Below are 20,385 nucleotides of genomic sequence, written 5' to 3' on the forward strand. Positions count from 1 at the left end.
ATAATTTGCTAGAGTCTGAAGATAGACACAGCAACTGAAAGGACTTTTCTGTCACTGCGTGGATGCAAACCATGACAAACAACAGTCTCAGAAAAGAATGTTTCTCCAGGTCTAAGAGTGTCTATGACTTTAGCTCCAGCATGTCTTCTCTCAGAATATCTGGGCATCTCTCTTGATTTTTTCAAGAGGCAAAGGCATAGCTTCTTGGTAGTCTTGCTGAGATCTTTTGCTACCCTGGTTATTATGCTGCAATACTGTCACTAGGTTGTCCAACATTAGAATATGTTGGTTTCTGAGTAGAACTTAAAAGTACTGCAGGGATAGTAAGGAAGTTCTTAGTCTGAGGACATTTATTTTGTGCTTCAAGTCCTTCTGGATCCAGTATCCTTACATGTTAAAGTACCTCCAATATGATCCATCAGCCTTTAAGTCTTTTACGTCTTTAGCCAGTTCCTGAAAGTTTAACGTTTGAAACAGACTCTGCCATGTGACAATGTGAATAAAATTCTAAAATTAGCAGTTTGCAATGGCTGATAAATGAATATTCATGTATAAGTTTTGGTAGTACATTTGAATGCATGTTAGATGTTTTGCATGTTCCTTTTTCATTTTGTATAAATGAAGCAATATTTGAAAATAACAAAACACTTTTTTTTCTATTTAAAGCTGGAAGACTTTGACATTTCAGCAAACATCTTAGATATATTTGACAACAATAAAAATACAGTCATTCAGAGACACTCCATTTTAAGTAACTGGTGCTATGTCTTGCCAAGGTAAAATTCTATTTAATTCCAACAAAAACAAACAGTTTACCAAATATCTGTGTTTCCAACTATGCTGTGGGTTATATCTAGCGTTCTCTTTGCTTTACCCCTGTACAGCATGAAAATGGGTCAGATAATAAGTATTAGCCATGTAATTCCACCAGAGTCTCCTTTTCATTCATACAAAGACTTTCAGAAGCACTGGAAGAATCTGGTAGGAAAGAACATGATTACATATGATTTTTTTCTCTTTTGTCTCTTTTTTGAATTTTTTTGTGTTAATCACATTGTTTATAATAACATTCTATCTATATGTGTATTTTATTTTTAGTATGGGTATATCCTTCCAGAGGATCATGGAGAGACAAAAATATATTGCAGTGTTTACTTCAAACTGATAGGGGAACGGCTCTTCACGTATCCTTTATACATATTTTATTTTGTGTTGGAACGTCTTCTCCTCTAATATGCTAGCCAAGATCCAAACTCTAATCCAAATTGAGGGCCAAATTCACTTCAGTTGTAATTCCATTGAAGTGAATGAGGCTAAGTCATCAGAAAATATGGTCCAAAATATTTAATTCAGTTCTTCTGTAGTATTAATGAATGAAGTCAAATCTGGTCTTCTCTATTTTGCTGGAAATGTTTCTTAAAGGACCCTGAGATATGAATTGGGAACTCTTGTACGGGCTGGGATGCCAAATCTTTGAGAGAATAATTTTTCTTCAGCCTGTTTGTTCGGGCATATGCGTTGAATAGGCTTTAACAACAAAAACAAAAAAAAAAGCCAACCAAATAAAAATTTAAGTTTTAGTAAATCTGAATCTGAATAAAATTACTTCACCACACAGGCCCTGATCCTGTTAACATTTACTCTCATGCTTAGAGTTCAGGACATTTTAAGTGTTTTCACAATTGAAACCTAAGTCTGGTTTCACTTCCATAATATCTGTGAAGTTACCTGTTCCTCACAGTCATCAAGAGTCTTCCAGGAAAAACAGTCTAGATGACCTATGACTTTATAATCTTAAAAACAAGCAGAAAAACCCCCTTTTTATAAAAATAAATCTTTTCAGGCCTCCTTGTTATGGAAACAAGAAATGGCACTAACAGAATGTTTTTCTTTGCAGGTCACCCTTTACTAGGGGCATTATCAATTAGTTCAGGCCTCATTTTTCCTTTGCTTTGCAATTTGTGCAATCCAGTGAGGAATATGCTCCATATTCTAGCTTTATTTTTTTAAATCCACCCCTGCATCATTGAAATACTGAAAAAATAATAGCATTGCTAATACTTGTTTCAGACATTTTATGTTGCTGCTGAAATGACTGCCAGTAGAGGGTGTTCACATTAATTAGGATACTCTGATTTCAGAACCATGCTCACAAAGAAAGAACTCAGACTAAAAACCAAGATTCATATTGAGTTGTGCTTTGTAATGAGAAAATAATTAAAATATCCAGAGAAGGAAATGAAGAAAACCAGGAGGATGTTACAAATAAAGCACTAGTTTCTATCACTTTTACTTCTGTTGAATAATACCTTATTTTGCAGGATATTCCATTGATTTCAATGTGTCGGCTCAAGCAATAAAGTACTTCTCAATGGGAATGAAAATGGCTTAATTTAGCCTAATAAGAGTAAAACTTTCAAATCTCTAAAACCATTAAAACTACTAAAATGTTGGTCCCTTTAAAAATAGTAAAGCTGCTTTTTTTTAATTCTTTTGAAGAAATTTTAGTGTGTATTTAAGCTTTTACTCAAGAAAAGGATAAACGGTTTCATTATACAAAATGCTAAAAGCCATCTTACATAGCCCTTAACACTTATTCAGGTACCCTTTAAGTTGCATAAGAAGCCAACCAGTCCAATATTTTACTAGAGTAGATTTAGAAGGCGTGTTAAACTCTTTTCTTTCTGACCTAAAATCTAAACTTCCTCATCTATGTGGATTTCCAGTAAAAATGACAAGTAAAGCATTGTATGCCACAAAGGAACTAATCAAACATCCCATGCATGTAAGAAGTTTTATGTTTATATTAATATGTATATTAATGGGCACAGTATTGTTCATGATAATATGTGCTCTTTCCCATGTGAATTTTCAGAACACTGTAAGAGTATAAAAGTATTTCTCACCATGAATAACTGTTAATACTTGTGTTTTTCTAGTTAAATGGGTAGCCTGACATATTACTGTTCATATCATAACTGTATAAGAAGATATGGAAGTGATATGTTGCCAAATTACCAGTTCTGTTGGAATCTAAGGTTTCCTTTTCCTGAATTTTTTATCTTAACTCTGCCACCATAAATATCACAACAATATTTTTTTCCTTGTTTTGAAAAAGAAAATTAGAGAAAATAAGTAGTCTAGACTTATTATTGCAAGCATTTAAATGGTTTGAGTCAGGCTGAAGTTCACACTTCAGAGGTGAAGAAGATGGGAAGGAGCAAAATTTACAACTCTTTTAGAATAATGGGCTATATGAAATACTATTTTCAGCCTTTTCTGAGCAGTAGCACACGTGCTGATTATCTTGTCAGTGAAAGAAGAAAAACTTAATTTTTTAAAAACAAAGAGTAGAATTTGAAGAATGCAGTAGAAATTGCAGAGTTTCGAAAATGTTAAGATCTGGTGTCTGAGTGAGGCTCCTGTTTCTCTCTTTCCAGTAGCTGCAGCCCCTAATGGAGAAAGTTAGGATGACTCCTCCTTATTTCCCACAGTTTTCACAGGCATCCAGGCATTTCTTTGTTATGAAAAATCTAGATGTCTGTGTAAGTAACTAGAGACAAGGAGGACAGTCAGCCAGCTAGCTCTGTGTGGGCCACTAGAAATTGCTTTGCATTCCACAGTTTTAGAAGTACTGCTCTAAAATGACGACTAAGGATTAGGTCTTCAATGTCTGAGAAATGTGGCAATCCGAAAAGTGCCTCATCAACCAATTGTAGCTCATAAGCAGAGAATGGGGAAACTGGATCCAGTGCGTTTTGTCCCTCATCCCTCAAAACTGTAGAAATCTCTAAATACAAAAACCACACAATCAGAGTTCTGTGAGTTTTCAGGTGGTTTTTCAGCCTGGTGTGAGACAGAGGACATAGCTGTAGTATTACCGTCTGTGATAACTGTGCAATTAAGGAGAATGTCCTAATGGAAAATAATTGTAATCATAGCAAAACTAATTTTGAACAATAGCAGCTACTCCTCATTTAAAGAGAGGGTTGATTGAACATATCTGCTGATTAGGGAGTCAAAAGCATCTAGGTTTCCTGTGGCACAATAGGAGCACTGAGGAGCAGCGTAGAGAAGTTTGCTCTGCATGCAGATGCCATAATATCCTGAAGGGTGGAATTGGATCTCTCCCTATGGGCTCTAGACCCTTTTCCTCAAAGAGGATATTGTAGCAGAAACTCAGTGTGGCAAATCACACAGAATTTTCAAAGTAGTTTTTCCCTTTCAGTGGATTTTTTCCATGAGAGGGAATAAAATGATCCGATATAACAGATATGAAAGGGGCACATTACTGAAATGGTTTCTCCACTTGTATTTGTAACAGAAAAATTCCGCTGGGGTCTTTTATTGTTGCTATGTGATGTTAAAAGGTTGCTGGGTTCCATTTCAGTGGTGGGTGAAGTAATCACTGTATATAGCTTGTGGCATGCTTTTTTATTCTTGCTTGAAAGGATATATATTGTGCAACATATTTGCCATCTTGACAATCAGATATTTGCATACATATTACTTTTCATTTATCAAGCTGAAAAAAATCTTTCCTTAAATGTCCTTTATAGCAAGCATACAATGTTCTTAATTCTAGGTTGTTTTTAAAAAAATAGAATTATAAAATAACCAACACAAAAATGTGTACACTGTATGTTGTATACAGGCTAAGTTATTGTAGCATTGTAAACTAACTCTCTTCTTTCAGTTGAATCAGTTTGGCAACAGCTGTATGTTTCAGGGAGTAAATGCCAAGCCTGCAAATCTGACCAGCAAACCGATATGGAAGGTATCTCTGACTCAAGCACCTCCAAGAAGAGAGACTTTGCAGCAGAGGTCTTCACAATGCAGTTCAGGAATTAGCCACAGGATGGAGCTTTTGATCAATCAGCCAAAACAATGTACTCTCTCAAATCTCATTCCATATCCAGAGAATGCTGTTGCTGAGGCCATGAAGAAAACAGTGCATAGTAGACAGCAGCAGCAGACTCCAGGAGCATCAGGGGTACCAGTTCACTCAACTGAATCCTTAAGAATGTCTGAGAATTCATGTGTGGATTCTCAAAAGAACAATGCCACTAGAATTATACCTATTTTCAAAGGAAAGTTGTTGCAAATGGATGTAAAGGCCACAAGAGCCAATGAAGGAAAGAAAAAAGTGAGTGTTTTACGGCATTCTCCAAAAGTAGTTAGAGATGTCACTGTGTCTAAATTAACTGTATGCAACCTCAGTGTAAATCAGGTATACAAACCTGTCCAAACTGTGTCATTCAAAAATCCTACTAATGGCACTGATGCTCAGAGAATGACTGGGAAAGCAAGTGTAAAAAATGCTGGACCTATATGTGACCAGAAAAAAGAAACTGGTAAGCAGCTGACAAATTCGGCTTTTTCTAATAGCCCATCTTCAGGTAGGAATTCAAGTAAAGGCAAACCTGAAAAGCTAAATTCTTCTTCATTATCTGCTAGTGACAAATCAGTGCTTCAGACATCAAATGCTAATCTAGGTTTGAAAAAACCTGCACTACTCAGTTCTACTACAAAAAAGGGGGGAAAGTTATCAAATCAGAACACCACAAAAATATTTGGGGAAAGTCACAATTCAAAGAAGGTACAGATACAGATTTCTGAGTCGGACAAAGAAATTGCAAACACCAGCATATCACAGCATCAAACAACTGAAGGAGCCGGGTTAAATATTCTCAGATTGGTTTTAAACAGTACAGTGCACAGAGCCAAAAGAGAACATCAACAATCATTAATACCACCAAAGGAGTATATCACCAAGACAACCAGTCACCATTCACAAGTCAACTGTGAGCAGGTACAGTAAATAATTGGTTTCACCTATACTAGTTCTCACCAATTCTGTGTGTGTGTGTGTGTGTGCGTGCGCGCGTGCACTCGCTGAGGTAATTAGACTATTCATTGCATTTGATGCTGTATCTTAGTTCTGCCAGACAGTATGTTTCTAATATTTGCTGTAATTTGTATTAAAATCTTTAACCATTGCCTCCTGTTACAGTAAAAGACTGATTTGTTTTATCATCTGAGCTGTATACCCTTGTAACTGTGACTTTCTAAAAGGAAGGGTAATTCCTTTAAATTTCGTTCCAGATTTTTATTTAATGGGACTAACAAAATTTATAAACAATAATATGCTTCCATTTTCTGTGTGTCAGTCTGTCTTCACACAAAGTTGTGTACCACAACCAGCTATTGGATGGTATATCAGACCAGCTCAAGTATGTGATCGTATCACCTACTAGCTGTAGACTACAGAATATGTAAGCCCAATGCTTTTACACAAGCTTGAAACTTTAGCAGGTTCAGTTGTTACAACACATTCATGGAAAACCTTTGCATGTATAATAGCTGTTTAGATTACAAGTTAGTAGAAATTAGGGCTGTCCATTAATCGCAGTTAACTCATGAGATTAACTCAAAAAAAATTAATCACGATCAATTGCAGTTTTAATCACACTGTTATACAATACCAATTGAAATGTATTAAATATTTTTGGATGCCTTTCTACATTTTCTAAGATATTGATTTCAATTGCAACACAGAATACAAATTGTACAGTGCTCACTTTATATTATTATTTTGATTACAAATATTTGCACTGTAAAAATGATAAACAAAAGAAATAGTATTTTTCAATTCACCTCATACAAGTACTGTAGTGCAATCTCTTTATCGTGAAAATGCAGTTTACACATGTAGATTTTTTTTTTATACATAACTGCATTCAAAAACAGAACAATGTAATACTTCAGAGCCTACAAGTCCATTCAGTCCTACTTCTTGTTCAGCCAATCGCTAAGACAAACACGTTTGTTTACATTTACAGGAGATAATACTGCCCTCTTATTTACAATGTCACCTGAAAGTGAAAACAGGCATTTGCATGGCACTTTTGCAGCTGGCATTGCAAGGTATTTACATGCCAGATATGCTATGCTAAACATTCGTATACCTCTTCATCCTTCCACCACTATTCCAGAAGAAATGCTTCTTCGCTGACTACGCTGGTTTAAAAAAAAATGCATTAATTAAATTTATGACACAATTCTCCCTAAAGGAGTTCGTTACCTGCTGTTTTACCTGCATTCTGCCATATATTTCATGTTATAGCAGTCTCAGATGATGACCCAGCACATGTTGTTCATTTTAAGAACACTTTCTCTGCAGATTTGACAAAAAGCAAAGAAGGTACCAATGTGAAATTTCTTAAAGATAGCTATCGCACTCGACCCAAGGTTTAAGAATCTGAAATGCCTTCCAAAATCTGAGGGCGACGAAATGTGGAGCATGCTTTCAGAAGTCTTAAAAGCGCAACACTCTGACCTGGAAACTACTGAACCCGAACCACCAAAAAGGAAAATCAACCTTCTGCTGGTGACATCTGACTCATGATGAAAATGAACATGCATCGGTCCACACTGCTTTGGATCATTATCTAGCAGAACCTGTCATCAGCGTGGACACATGTAGAATGGTGGTTGAAGCATGAAGGGACATATGAATCTTTAGCGTATCTGGCATGTAAATATCTTGCGATGCCAGTCATAACAGTGCCATATGAACACCTGTTCTCACTTTCAGATGACATTGTAAACAAGAAGTGAACAGCATTATCTCCCGCAAATGTAAACCAACTTGTTTGTCTGAGCTATTGGCTGTACAAGAAGTAAGACTGAGTGGACTTTCTAGGCTCTAAAGATCTACATTGTTTTATTTTTGAATGCAGTTATTTTTTTGTAGATTATACTACATTTGTAAGTTCAACTTTCATGATGAATGCAATACTGTACTTGTATTAGGTGAATTTAAAAATACTATTTTGTTTTTTACAGTGCAAATATTCATATTTATTTTTTATTACAAGGTGAGCAGCGTACACTTTGTATTCTGTGTTGTAATTGAAATAAAAATATTTGAAAATGTAGAAAACATCCAAAATGTTTAAATAAATGGTTTTCTATTATCGTTTAATAGTGCAATTAATCACGATTAATTTTTTTAATCGCTTGACAGCCCTAGTAAAAATGCAAGTTGTTAACAGCATTTGAACTTTGTGCTGAATGGCACACTAAAAATAATTTAAATAGAGTATGATACTTCCTCTTGAGTTTTAATAAAACAAGAAGTGGTAAACTGAGTTCAGTGCAATAACAGTGATGAATTTAGCACCAAGTTTTTTAAGACGTTCAAGAACGTAAGTTGTGTTTTGAATCTCCTAATTTTGCTTTTAATTTGTATCTACAAAGGCTTTTAACTTTAAGAAAATTATCCATACATTTTGTTACACTGTCTTTACAAGATATAGAACCTTTTATTGCTGCTATTTAAGAATGCTCTTCACCATAAGAGAATAAAAAGATGTTTTATCCTAAAAACTCCCGGGAGTGGGACACAGGGTGGTATTTTCCTTCCTATGATTTTCTTAATCTATAAATATGAATTTGGTAGATGGTAATTCTTTCTCAGCCTGACTTTATTATTGTTGGGGTTGGTTGGTTTGTTATGTGGGGGACAGGGGGATGATGAAGGGGGTTGGGTAGAGAAGGGCTCTTGCATATGTCCTGTGAGCACAGTTCTTAATTTATGTCTGCTGGCTGTTAAAAACAAAAGTCTCGAGAAATATGAAGCACTGGGCTATTAATGCCTCACAGACACAGGTTAGCTGCTAGAGTGAGAATGTACATCAGTAAGAAAGGGTACATATTGATAGTGGTCTATTCTTTGGACAGTGAGTGATAATTTATCTGTATAATTCACATTGGTGTTAGTGTTGTTAGAAGTTACAGGCCAGGGTGGATTGTAATGGTGAGATTCAGTGGCCAAAAAAAAAGTCAATCGGAAGTCCTGTCATGATAACCATTACAATAGTACTGGAGTTTTAGATAATGAGGGTATATCAACTTTTGTATTTTAAGATGTTGACAGTGAATGATCCCTTGCATTGTGAAGCAGTGGCCTCAAAACAGATTTACTCAAAGATGGAGACCCATTTGAAAACAACTTCAAAGAAAAGTTGTGGCAAAAGAAGGCAGGTAAAAAACTCACTAACATCCAGACACTAAGTGATGAAAAAGACAATATGTACTTTTTGATTTTAGAATATTGACCAGTTAAAGCAAAACCGGGAATACAAGAAATCCCTTATGGCCTGGAAAAAGTAAAACTTTTATTTCATTCCTGTCTTTTCAGAATCTTTTGGCCAACTTTTAAAATTTTGAAAACATACTCCTTCAGAAATTAAATATGTAGTAACACTAAGAAGGTTAATAATATTTAATGTAAATATTTTATTTTAGGGTATATGAAAATAACTTTTCCGATTCCACATTAAAAAATCTTGTTAGGAAAGACATTCACAGTATCATACAACTTATTTCTGGGATTTATTAATCCACTTTATAATGGTCCTATAAATGAGATTCTTCTGACTGCATGAAAGCTTTTCCTATTTGCTGAAGTGTATGCCATCAATTTAGAACATCCTTTTCTGCATATGTATTTTACTCTGCTTAATCATAATTTGAAGAAACTATTGCAGAAAATGTGGACTTCGTCTATTTTAAAAACCAGTATATGTAATTACAGTGGAGATTGATTTATTGATTAATTTTTTGGTTCTATACAGTCATTTCTGTTTGTGGATAATCCAGGTATGTTACAGATTACCACCATCTCCTTGATCCAAAGTATTGAGACATTTAAATTGAGGTGCATAGCTATCAGCTTCATTGATCACGTCAGCACTGCATCAGTATCCACACAGCACTAACTAGGTATATAGTAAATGCTTTATTACATTAGATCACTGGTATATTTTGTCCAATATTCCATCTTCAACGGTGACTAGTAGCTAATTTTCGAGTGGAAGGTGCAAGAATTCCTGAAATGGCCAATCGGGACAGTTTTTTCTTCCTGCCCCAAGCTGTTAGTAGGTGGCTTATGCCCTGCAATACAAAATTTGATCCTTTATTATTTGTATAATCTATTTTAATGTAACTATGGATGCTCTCATTAGTTACATAAATGTCTCATCATTTTTAATCCTATTAAACTCTTGGATTCAGTAATATCCTGTGGCAATAAATTCTATAGGCTAGGTATGATTTGTGTAAAACATAAAGTATTTCCCTTTACTGGTTTTAATTTACTGTCTTTCAGTTTCAGTTTTAATCCACTTACTTTTGTAGTATCAGAAAGAATCAATAGGAGCACGCAAATAACTGCTAGATACCATTCATGTACCATTTTATGTACTTTATATCCCCTTTTATTTGTCTCCTCTCTGAATAAAACAGTCCTAATCTTTTCTCTCTTCTCATGGAAGTCTTTCCATAACTTTTAACCATATTGCTGCCTATCTCTGAACCTCTATTTCTACTACATCTTTTTTTAATATCTGATAACCCAAAGGGAAAGAGTATTAAATGTGAGGGAATACTATCCATTTATATTGTGGTAAATATTTTCAGTAGTATTTTCCATTCCCTTCTTTTTATGTTTTAACTGGTAGTTTGCATTATGAGTACTTGCAGACTGGTGGGCAGTTTCACCAGCCAGGGAACAGAAATAAGGTCCAAACCTCAATCCTTTTAGGACTCTTTTATAATTAACACAAAAAATAAATGGACTTAAAAGCACTGGACAATAATTCCCCAAATGCTTTCCCCCACTTTAGATAGCCAGGAGAAAAGGTGCACCCTTCTTCTTAGCTCCCCTTTGACGCAGCTTTTCTCCCAGCCACCTTTCATACTCCGCTGGTTGCAGCCCTGTTAACCCTGTAGAAGTTGCAATGCCTTTACCTTTTCACGCCACCATGGCACATAAATAATCGTGTCTTTTTCTTGAGCATTTATAGTTATTTCAGAACCTAGAAATGTGCACGAGTAGTTCAAATTATTCCTTTTAATTTACATTTGTCAACAGTAAATGTCATCTTCCATCTTGCTGCTCATTCACTTAGTTTTGTTGGATCCCTGTGGAGTTCATCATAGTGTTCTCAGGTCTTGACTATTCTAAATAATTTTGCGACATCTGCACATATTACCCCCTTATAATTTTTCATTTTTTCCAGATAATTAATAAGTATATTAACCACTGGTCCAACTGTGTGTTACCCAGGGTTTTCAGAACCCCCAACACTGGTAACGTAACTGTTTCACTCCAGGCAGCGTCAGTAGAAACACAGTGATTCTGTCTGATCAAGGATTAAATGCAAGTAAGCGTGCTCTTATCTAAGCAGTTTATGAGATTTAAGCACTCACAGACATAAGCAATAGGTTTAGAACATCTCAAATATTTACCTATATTCTGAGATGTTATTGAATAATCAATGACAAGTCAGTGCTGGGCAAACGCCTCCCTGCTGGGAGTAAACATGTCAGGAAAAATGTCTCTCTCAGGATAGCTCCAGAGGACTGCTCCCAAGTACACTCTATTACCTAAACAAGTGGCTCTTAACCTGGGGTGCACACACCCCCTGTGTGCTGCGAGATGCCCTTTCTGGGGGTGCAAGACATGCCAGATTTTTTTAGAAGGTAAATCATCGAAAACACAAATTAAGCGCAGGCACGTAAGTACAACTACTTTGTTTAATCAAACCTATGTACTTATTACATTATACAGTTTTTAGCGACTACTGTAATATACAAACAAAACATATATCTAGGTTTAAAGAACTGACCTACTTCAATGATTATTGATAAGAGGTGCAAGAACGTATTTTGAGAACCAAAGGGATGCAGGCTGCAGTAAAGGTTAAGAACCACTGATCTAAACTTTTTGTAACTAACTTCTACAAAACAGAGGTCATAATGACCCTTACTAGATCATCACTTTTCCTAACTTTCAATAAACTTTTAATAGCTGAGGCATCTAGACTCCAGGTGGTCCGTCCATATATCTTCTTTCATTCTTGGTTATTTACTTTTCATTCCTCCCTCCCATTCTGAGTAGCAAAACTGCCAGCAATTATGACCTTGCTTCTGAAAGCCTGTCTCCAAATTAACCCTTAACTATGTGGTGTTCTATTTCATTAATTCATAGTGGCTGAGTGCACTTAATATGCCCTCAATCCAGGGCAACATGTGGATCCCTGGGAAATCACTTTTAATCTAAGCACCCATCCTTTGAAAATTAGGCCCCTTTAAGGTATCTGAAATTGGGCACTCAAAAGTCACTAGTTGCTCTTGGAATGCTTGGCCATTACTTTTGATCCAACATTTAAAAGGATATTTTCAGCAGTTTGGGTTTTAATTTAATATTCCGTTACATACTATACATTATCCCCACATTTTGAACATTGCTTAATTGATCTATGAAATGTATGCTTATTTTCTGTTTCCTGTACTGTTCAATCAAAATTTCTTATTTGCAGAAATGACATTTGTTAGTTTAGCTGTTGGCTTAGTGTTACTCAGCACTGAGTGCATTCATTTAAATTGCTTTATTACTTGTTAGCAGGAAGAAGGAGGAGGTTATTCAAAGTCAAAGAAATCCAAAACAAGTAAGCCTGCTATCTAGAATGTGGATGTAGAGGAGCATAGAAAGAAAAATCAGGTATTTCTGTGTTACAAACTTGAAAGATTCTTCTCTTTAATAAAAATAATACTCTGTTATCTCCGATTCTTAAGGATCACAATTACTCTATAAACTGTCTGTACAGAGATTGCCTTACACCAGGGGTAGGCAGACTTTTTGGCCTGAGGGCCACATCGGGGAATAGAAATTGTATGGCGGCCCATGAATGCTCACAAAATTGGGGTTGGAGTGTGGGAGGGAGTGAGGGCTCTGGTTGGGGGTGTGGGCTCTGGGGGGTGGGGCTGCAGATGAGAGGCTTGGGGTGCAGAAGGGTGCTCCGTGCTGGGATTGAGGGGTTTAAAGAGCGGGATCGGGATTGGGGCAGAGGGAGAGGCTCAGGGATGCAGGCTCCGAGCAGCGCTTTCATCAAGCGGCTCCCGGAAGTAGTGGCATGTCCCTTTTCCGGCTCCTACGTGTTAAATGGCCCCTGACCCTGCTAGCGCCAGTGCAGGGCCATGCGGCTGCTTCCAGGAGTTGCGTGGTGCTGACTCTGCGCCCTGGAACGGGGTCATGCTGCGGCTTCTGGGAGCCACGTGGTGTGGGCCCTGACCTGGTGCCCCCGGCTGGAGCGCCGGAGCGGGGCAAGCCGCAGACCCTGCTCCCCAGCAGGAGCTTGCGGCCTGGCTTAAAATGGCTTGCGGGCCAGATCCAGCTCGCGGGCCGTAGTTTGCCCATTCCTGCCTTACACAATAAGAAGCTGGATGCTAGGATAAAATACTAACATACAACAAAGCCAGAGTTCTTGGTTTCTTCAAACACTTGCAGATAAGTAGTCTTTTCATTTTGCTTGTCTGGCCTTTCCTGGCAAACAAGCTCTATATTGAATTATAAAAGATTCCTACCCTTAGATGTGCTCAGACTTGGCTTAAACTCACATATGATTGGATAATTTTTCTTTTCTTTCTTTCTTTTTTTTTCCTTCAAACCAAATGAAACCTAGTTTCTGTGCATTGCTGAGTGCAGTTTTTAACCTAAGTTATTGTTAAAATCACAGGACCATATCCAGCTGAAGTTATGTGCATCATTTCCTGTAAGGGTGAGCATGGTGGCTGGGCACTTGGGCAGCGATAAGTCCTAATAAAAGGATAAACTGACCAGCCATGCGAAACATTAAAGATTATACAGTTCCACAATCAGAAGACTGAGATACCAGTGCTCAGAATGTGCGGGGTTTACATTAGTATTAGTCCTTCAGGGAAGAATATTCTTCTTGTACATTAGGGATGCAGAGAGCATGTTAGAAAAAGGACAGTTTTACTCATGCAGCCAGTTAAAAGTTATCAACCAAAACTTACATGAGGGAACAGACCCTGTGGTTAACAGTCTTAGAAGTAAATGAGGTTATAGGAGTCCAAAATAAAAATATCAAAGTAATAAAAAAAAGGAAAGGGATCACATAGGTCATGGCTGGACCAAAAATACAGTGTATACATCATACAAACAAATGGGAATATCAGGGTCTTAATAAAAAGAAAAATACTTAAAGAATGTTTCCTTTTTAATTCTGTTTCTGGTTTCAGCATAAGTGATAATAGATAGCCAGGCAATCAATCTCTGTCAAGCAGTGCATTTCATGCCTCTTTGTTCCCTGAGGTGGATGCATTCCCTGAAATGACATGAACACCCACTCTTTATTCTACCTGGGAAAAGCTCATTCCCTAGATGAGTGTACCCTGTATGTGTAGTGCCTTCATACGTCAGGTCCTCACCCAGCCCAGTATTTAGATGTGATATTTGATTAGTCGTTTTCCCCTGAAAAGGGACAGAGTAGTTCAGCTTCAAATTCAGGCAACTGAGGCATGACCCCACCAAAAAGGAAATCTGTCCTAGAAGATTCAACATCCTGGTCTGTAGTGCTGAAGTCTGTGAGTGGCCCTGAGGCCTCACTCCGTACCAAATATGTTTGCTCTGAGATGTGAGATTAGCTTTGTCAAAACTTTGTACTGAAGCTGATTTCAGCTTTTTATTATGTATGTACCAGTAGGGCCCAGCTTCCCCAAGGAGGATCAGGGCCACATTGTGATAAGTGCTCTATAAACTTTGTCCCAATTTGTTTAAAATATAATGATTTCTAAGGATCCTGTTAGTGTGGATTCTTCCTCAGTTCTGGGAGCTGACTAATCCTTGTCAATGTAGTGATGCCAGAGTCTGGGCCTAAAAAGTTTTGGTCTACAACCTCTTTTTATAGTGTACTGTCCTGTTGTTGTGCCAGTGTTGCACCCATATTCAGCACTTACAAATGCTTGTTTGCATTTGACATTTGTTCTCTTGAGATTTACTCCTGAGCCTTTAAAGTTTACCATGGGGCAATATATTGAGATGAGATGTTTTTAAAATAAAATAATTGTTGTCTTGCAGGAGGAGGTTGGCTTCACAACTTATCACTATATAAACATTTTTATTTACAATTTCCTTACAGAAAGGGGATAGTTTTTTCTGCTGAATAAGAGCCAAGATCCATAAACTCCAGTATCTATCACAGAAAATCACAGATGTTTCTGATTTTCTTCACACTTTTGTTTTTGGAAATCAGGAGTATCTCCCCTAAAGTCAATAGAGTTACATTGGTGTAAGACCAGTGTGAGAGGAGCATCAGACACAGTATTTAATAAATCTTGTCCACTATATATAATATCACTTTCTCTTGAGAGCGGGACTCAGGCCTTTCTTTGGGACAATAGGAGAAGTTAAAGATTAAGAGTTAGTTAAATTTAACTTGGTTGACTTTTTATAGTTTACCTAAAACCTGTATGACCAAAAATTTTAACAGTGATTTATAGACCATTTCAGCCACTTTTAATTCATTTTCTAAGGTACAAATTAAATTGGGAGCTGTTCAATATTCCACTTAGTTTTTTATAGAAGGAAGTGAATTGCAATTGTTTTCTGAGTCATAAAACTGCTGCTGATAAGGAAATTGGGCTTGTAGGTAGGTCAGGAATCATAGAATCATAGAATAACAGGGTTGGAAGGGACCTCAGGAGGTCATCTAGTCCAATCCCCTGCTCAAAGCAGGACCGATCGCCAATTAAATCATCCCAGCCAGGGCTTTGTCAAGCCTGACCTTAAAAACTTCTAAGGAAGGAGATTCCACCACCTCCCTAGGTAACGCATTCCAGTGTTTCACTACCCTCCTAGTGAAAAAGTTTTTCCTAATATCCAACCTAAATCTCCCCCACTGCAACTTGAGACCATTACTCCTTGTTCTGTCATCTGCTACCACTGAGAACAGTCTAGAGCCATCCTCTTTGGAACCACCTTTCAGGTAGTTGAAAGCAGCTATCAAATCCCCCCTCATTCTTCTCTTCCGTAGACTAAACATCCCTAGTTCCCTCAGCCTCTCCTCATAAGTCATGTGTTCCAGTCCCCTAATCATTTTTGTTGCCCTCCGCTGGACTCTTTCCAATTTTTCCACATCCTTCTTGTAGTGTGGGGCCCAAAACTGGACACAGTACTCCAGATGAGGCCTCACCAGTGTCGAATAGAGGGGAACGATCACGTCCCTCAATCTGCTGGCAATGCCCCTACTTATACATCCAAAAATGCCATTGGCCTTCTGGGCAACAAGAGCACATTGTTGACTCATATCCAGCTTCTCGTCCACTGTAACCCCTAGGTCCTTTTCTGCAGAACTGCTGCCGAGCCATTCGGTCCCCAGTCTGTAGCGGTGCATTGGATTCTTCCGTCCTAAGTGCAGGACTCTGCACTTGTCCTTGTTGAACCTCATCAGATTTCTTTTGGCCCAATCCTCCAATTTGTCTAATCCCTCTGTATCCTATCCCTACCTTCCAGCATATCTACCTCTCCTCCCAGTTTAGTGTCATCTGCAAACTTGCTGAGGATGCAATCCACACCATTCTCCAGATCATTTATGAAGATATTGAACAAAACCGGCCCCAGGACCGACCCTTGGGGCACTCCACTTGATACCGGCTGCCAACTAGACATTGAGCCATTGATCACTACCCGTTGAGCCCGACAATCTAGACAATCTAGATGCAGAAGGTTCTTAAAAGAAGGAGGGGAAAGAGTTACAAGTATAAAAGGAGTCAGAGCAATAACTATATTAAAAATAGCAGACCTTATGTTCCCAAACTGCTCTGTGAATCACACTTGATTCTCAAAGCACTTCCTGTTCTTCTGCAAAAATCTGCCTTTTCACATGGAGCTGGTTTTCTTCCTTAGTTTTAGTTGCTGTTTAAAGAAGTTTAAAGTTTAAAGTTTAAAGAAGCTTAAAATATATTAAATACTTTCAAAATATTGCTTTTCCATTGAAGCAATTGCTACAGCTACCACAGGGATATTATGTGATGACAAATGGGAGAGGAGGGGATTCACATGATCACAAGTGGAAAGGAAAGGAATCTCATCAGTAAGGCTACATTTTAGTCGCGGGTATTGTTACTAAAAGTCACGGACAGGTCATGAGTAGTCCATGACTTTTACTATATACCCCTGACTAAAACTTGGGGTGGGCAGCCAGGATGCTGGAGGTGGGGGGGCGGCCGGTGGTGCATGGCCCAGGACCCACCTTGGTGCTGGGTGCAGGGGTTGACAGGGCCAGCAGGCTCCCTACCTGACTCCGCACCTCCCCTGCAGCAGCAGCAGCAGAGTTTGGGTGTGAGAGGGGGCAAGGGGTTGGGGCACAGGATGGGGTGAGGTGCAGCTGGGGGCACTTACCTGGAGGGCTGCCTGAAAGCGGCGACATCCCCCTCGCTCAGCTGCTAGGCGGAGGCGTGGCCAGGCAGCTCTGCGCGCTGCCTCCACCCAGAGCGCTGGCTTCACAGCTCCCATTGGCCAATTACTTACCGCTAAATTCGATTATCCAGTCCATCTGCCCATCAATGCAGGATTTTTATGATTTAACATTAAATATGTAATTACTAAAATACATCAATTTTCCCCCTTGATGCCATTTTGCAGTCTCTTGTTGATACTGTTACCCCTTTTGACCTAACTGGCTAGCCAAATTTGGGGTGTTGCAGGTTATTCTAGTCATAGTGACCAACATTTTCAAACTAATTTAAGGGAGATTTGGGTTGGGAAGCCCTGGAGGAGTTGGAGAGTGAGCCTGCACCACACTCACCTTGCAGCAGCAGCTCCTTGTCTCACAGGGCTAATCCAGCTCCCCACTCCATCCCCTTCGCTCTGGCTACAGTATGCACTGCTGAAAAACAGGCTGTTGTATGCCTTTCTATTAAGCATTTGTATCTTTAGAAACATTTATTGCCAATGTATAAGGTAGGATCTTTAATCTTACTGTGACTATTTCAATTTTGTATTCTGTAAAAATAATTGCACCTTGTATGCACAGATTCTTCCCTTCCACACTGAGCTAAAGTTTTAGCAAATTAAATCTATATATGATTGTTTATTTCGATGCTTTTAATCCTTTAGTATTGCCCTAATTCTTCTTTTAGAAATGTATGCAGGGGGACAAAGCTGTCTATATTAAACTTTCATCGCAAAGCACACAATTTTTAGAGTGCAGATGGAGAAGATTAAAATAACTTGCTCTTTTCTGAGAGCATTGTGGCCCCCCAGACAATTTCTGGTTTGAAAGCTGGGGGAGGGAGGAGGAGGAGGAAGTCCCCCAAACCCTTTATAATAACTGACTAAATCTCAGTGTCACAGTTCCGACTCCAGTCCAGAAGACCTAGGCCCTCCAGATCTGAGTCAAACCTAGCTTCACTCTCCTTTCTGACCTTCTCCCCCCAGACCCACCCGAAGCCCCTTCTCCCTCCTTGTCCAACAATGAGCCCGGTGTAGGGGAAGGCGTCTGACATCTCCACCCGCAGTATGCCCTGCTTTCCCCAGCTCCACTCCTCCTGGGTTGTCCATGTCTCTCTCATACACCCACAATTCCTACCTGAGCCAATAGCAAGCCAGCATCATTCCAGTTTCATAGGGTATGTGCCAGTGGAGTCACTTACTGTTGAGCTATGACAAGGTTAACCAAACCCACAAGAAAACAGTAAAAAAGTGCCATACAATTGACCATTATAAGGTGCTGAAGAGTGGTTTCTTCATCTCCCTTCTCCCACTTTTCTATACAGTCAAGTGTGCCACCACCCTACCTGGTCTCCTCTGGTCTAGTGAGCCTGAGTACAGTGCTGTTCCACAACCAGCGATCCTCCATACAGCAACACAACAACTGGTTGTAACCTTTATGTGGGACTGTTAATCATTTATTAAATATGCACTCAAAACAGATCTACAGAGTAAAATAAAAACGAACATAAATACCCATCCACCATAGTTGTACAAGAGCATAGAACTTCTTTATTCTCATTTTACATAATGAGAAATTGTAATTAGTACATTATAGATTTTGACTTCATAAATAGAATCCAAACTAATATTGGAGCAGAAATAGTGACATTTGCTTGTAAGTTGACTGTATAGTTCTGTTTTGTAAATTGAACTTTTGTTTTGTGTTTTTTTGAGTTTGAATCCTCAGAAGAGGATTTAAATTAAGGATTGAAGCTCTAATGGTATTGGTTCTGATTCTCTAATTCTGAGGTGCAATTCAGACCAGTGAGAGGGTGTGTCACTACTTGTCCTAACCCTGAGTGCCTTAAAATGCTCTGCTGTTGTAGCTCCATGTCTGGATGTTCCCAGCTAGCATACAAGCATACACTGAGTAGCTGTGTGTTGAGCAGCCGTGGTTCAGCAATTCTGATTACAGCAGCCTGCTTGTTATACCACAGTCACCCTCTGGTCTCCCCCAGCCTTTGATACTATTAGTTAAGTGACCCCAACACACCCCTACTCCCAATTTCCCTGCCAACTAGACATGGATCCATTGATCACTACCCTTTGAGCCCGACAATCTAGCCAACTTTCTACCCAACTTGTAGTGCATCCATCCAGCCCATACTTCTTTAACTTGCTGACAAGAATACTGTGGGAGACCGTGTCAAAAGCTTTGCTAAAGTCGAGGAATAACACGTCCACTGCTTTCCCTTCATCCACAGAACCAGTTGTCTCATCATAGAAGGCAATTCGATTAGTCAGGCATGACTTTCCCTTGGTGAATCCATGCTGACTGTTCCTGATCACTTTCCTCTCCTCTAAGTGCTTCAGAATTGATTCCTTGAGGACATGCTCCATGATTTTTCCGGGGACTGAGGTGAGGCTGACCAGCCTGTAGTTCCCAGGATCCTCCTTCTTCCCTTTTTTAAAGATTGGCACTACATTAGCCTTTTTTCAGTCTTCCGGAACTTCCCCCGATCGCCATGAGTTTTCAAAGATAATGGCCAATGGCTCTGCAATCACATCCGCCAATTCCTTTAGCATTCTCAGATGCAACACATCCGGCCCCATGGACTTGTGCATGTCCAGTTTTTCTAAATAGTCCCGAACCACTTCTTCCTTCACAGAGGCCTGGCCACCTCCTCCCCAAGCTATGCTGCCCAGTGCAGTAGTCTGGGAGCTGACCTTGTTCGTGAAGACAGAGGCAAAAAAAGCATTGAGTACATTAGCTTTTTCCACATCCTTTGTCACTAGGTTGCCTCCCTCATTCAGTAAGGGGCCCGCACTCTCCTTGGCTTTCTTCTTGTTGCCAACATACCTGAAGAAACCCTTCTTGTTACTCTTAACATCCCTCGCTAGCTGCAACCCCAGGTGTGATTTAGCCTTCCTGATTTCATTCCTACATGCACAAGCAATATTTATATACTCATCCCTGGTCATTTGTCCAATCTTCCACTTCTTGTAAGCCTCTTTTTTGTGTTTAAGATCAGCAAGGATTTCACTGTTAAGCCAAGCTGGTCGCCTGCCATATTTACTAC

The 20,385-nt window shown here is 38.9% G+C and overlaps 1 protein-coding gene across 1 annotated transcript in view; it reads left to right on the plus strand.

Moving 5' to 3' along the window:
* Positions 1-12,548, plus strand: part of C2H18orf63 (chromosome 2 C18orf63 homolog) — a 35,125-nt gene extending 22,577 nt beyond the window's left edge. The window contains exons 7-13 of the mRNA XM_074943495.1: positions 667-776; positions 885-981; positions 1,099-1,184; positions 2,602-2,785; positions 4,730-5,812; positions 8,932-9,044; positions 12,473-12,548. Of these exons, the coding sequence (XP_074799596.1) occupies positions 667-776; positions 885-981; positions 1,099-1,184; positions 2,602-2,785; positions 4,730-5,812; positions 8,932-9,044; positions 12,473-12,548 (1,749 nt within the window). The remainder of the gene's footprint in view (positions 1-666; positions 777-884; positions 982-1,098; positions 1,185-2,601; positions 2,786-4,729; positions 5,813-8,931; positions 9,045-12,472) is intronic.
* Positions 12,549-20,385: the final 7,837 nt, after the last annotated feature.

Source organism: Natator depressus, chromosome 2 (assembly GCF_965152275.1).
Source record: "Natator depressus isolate rNatDep1 chromosome 2, rNatDep2.hap1, whole genome shotgun sequence".
Classification (NCBI taxonomy): Eukaryota; Metazoa; Chordata; order Testudines; family Cheloniidae; genus Natator; species Natator depressus.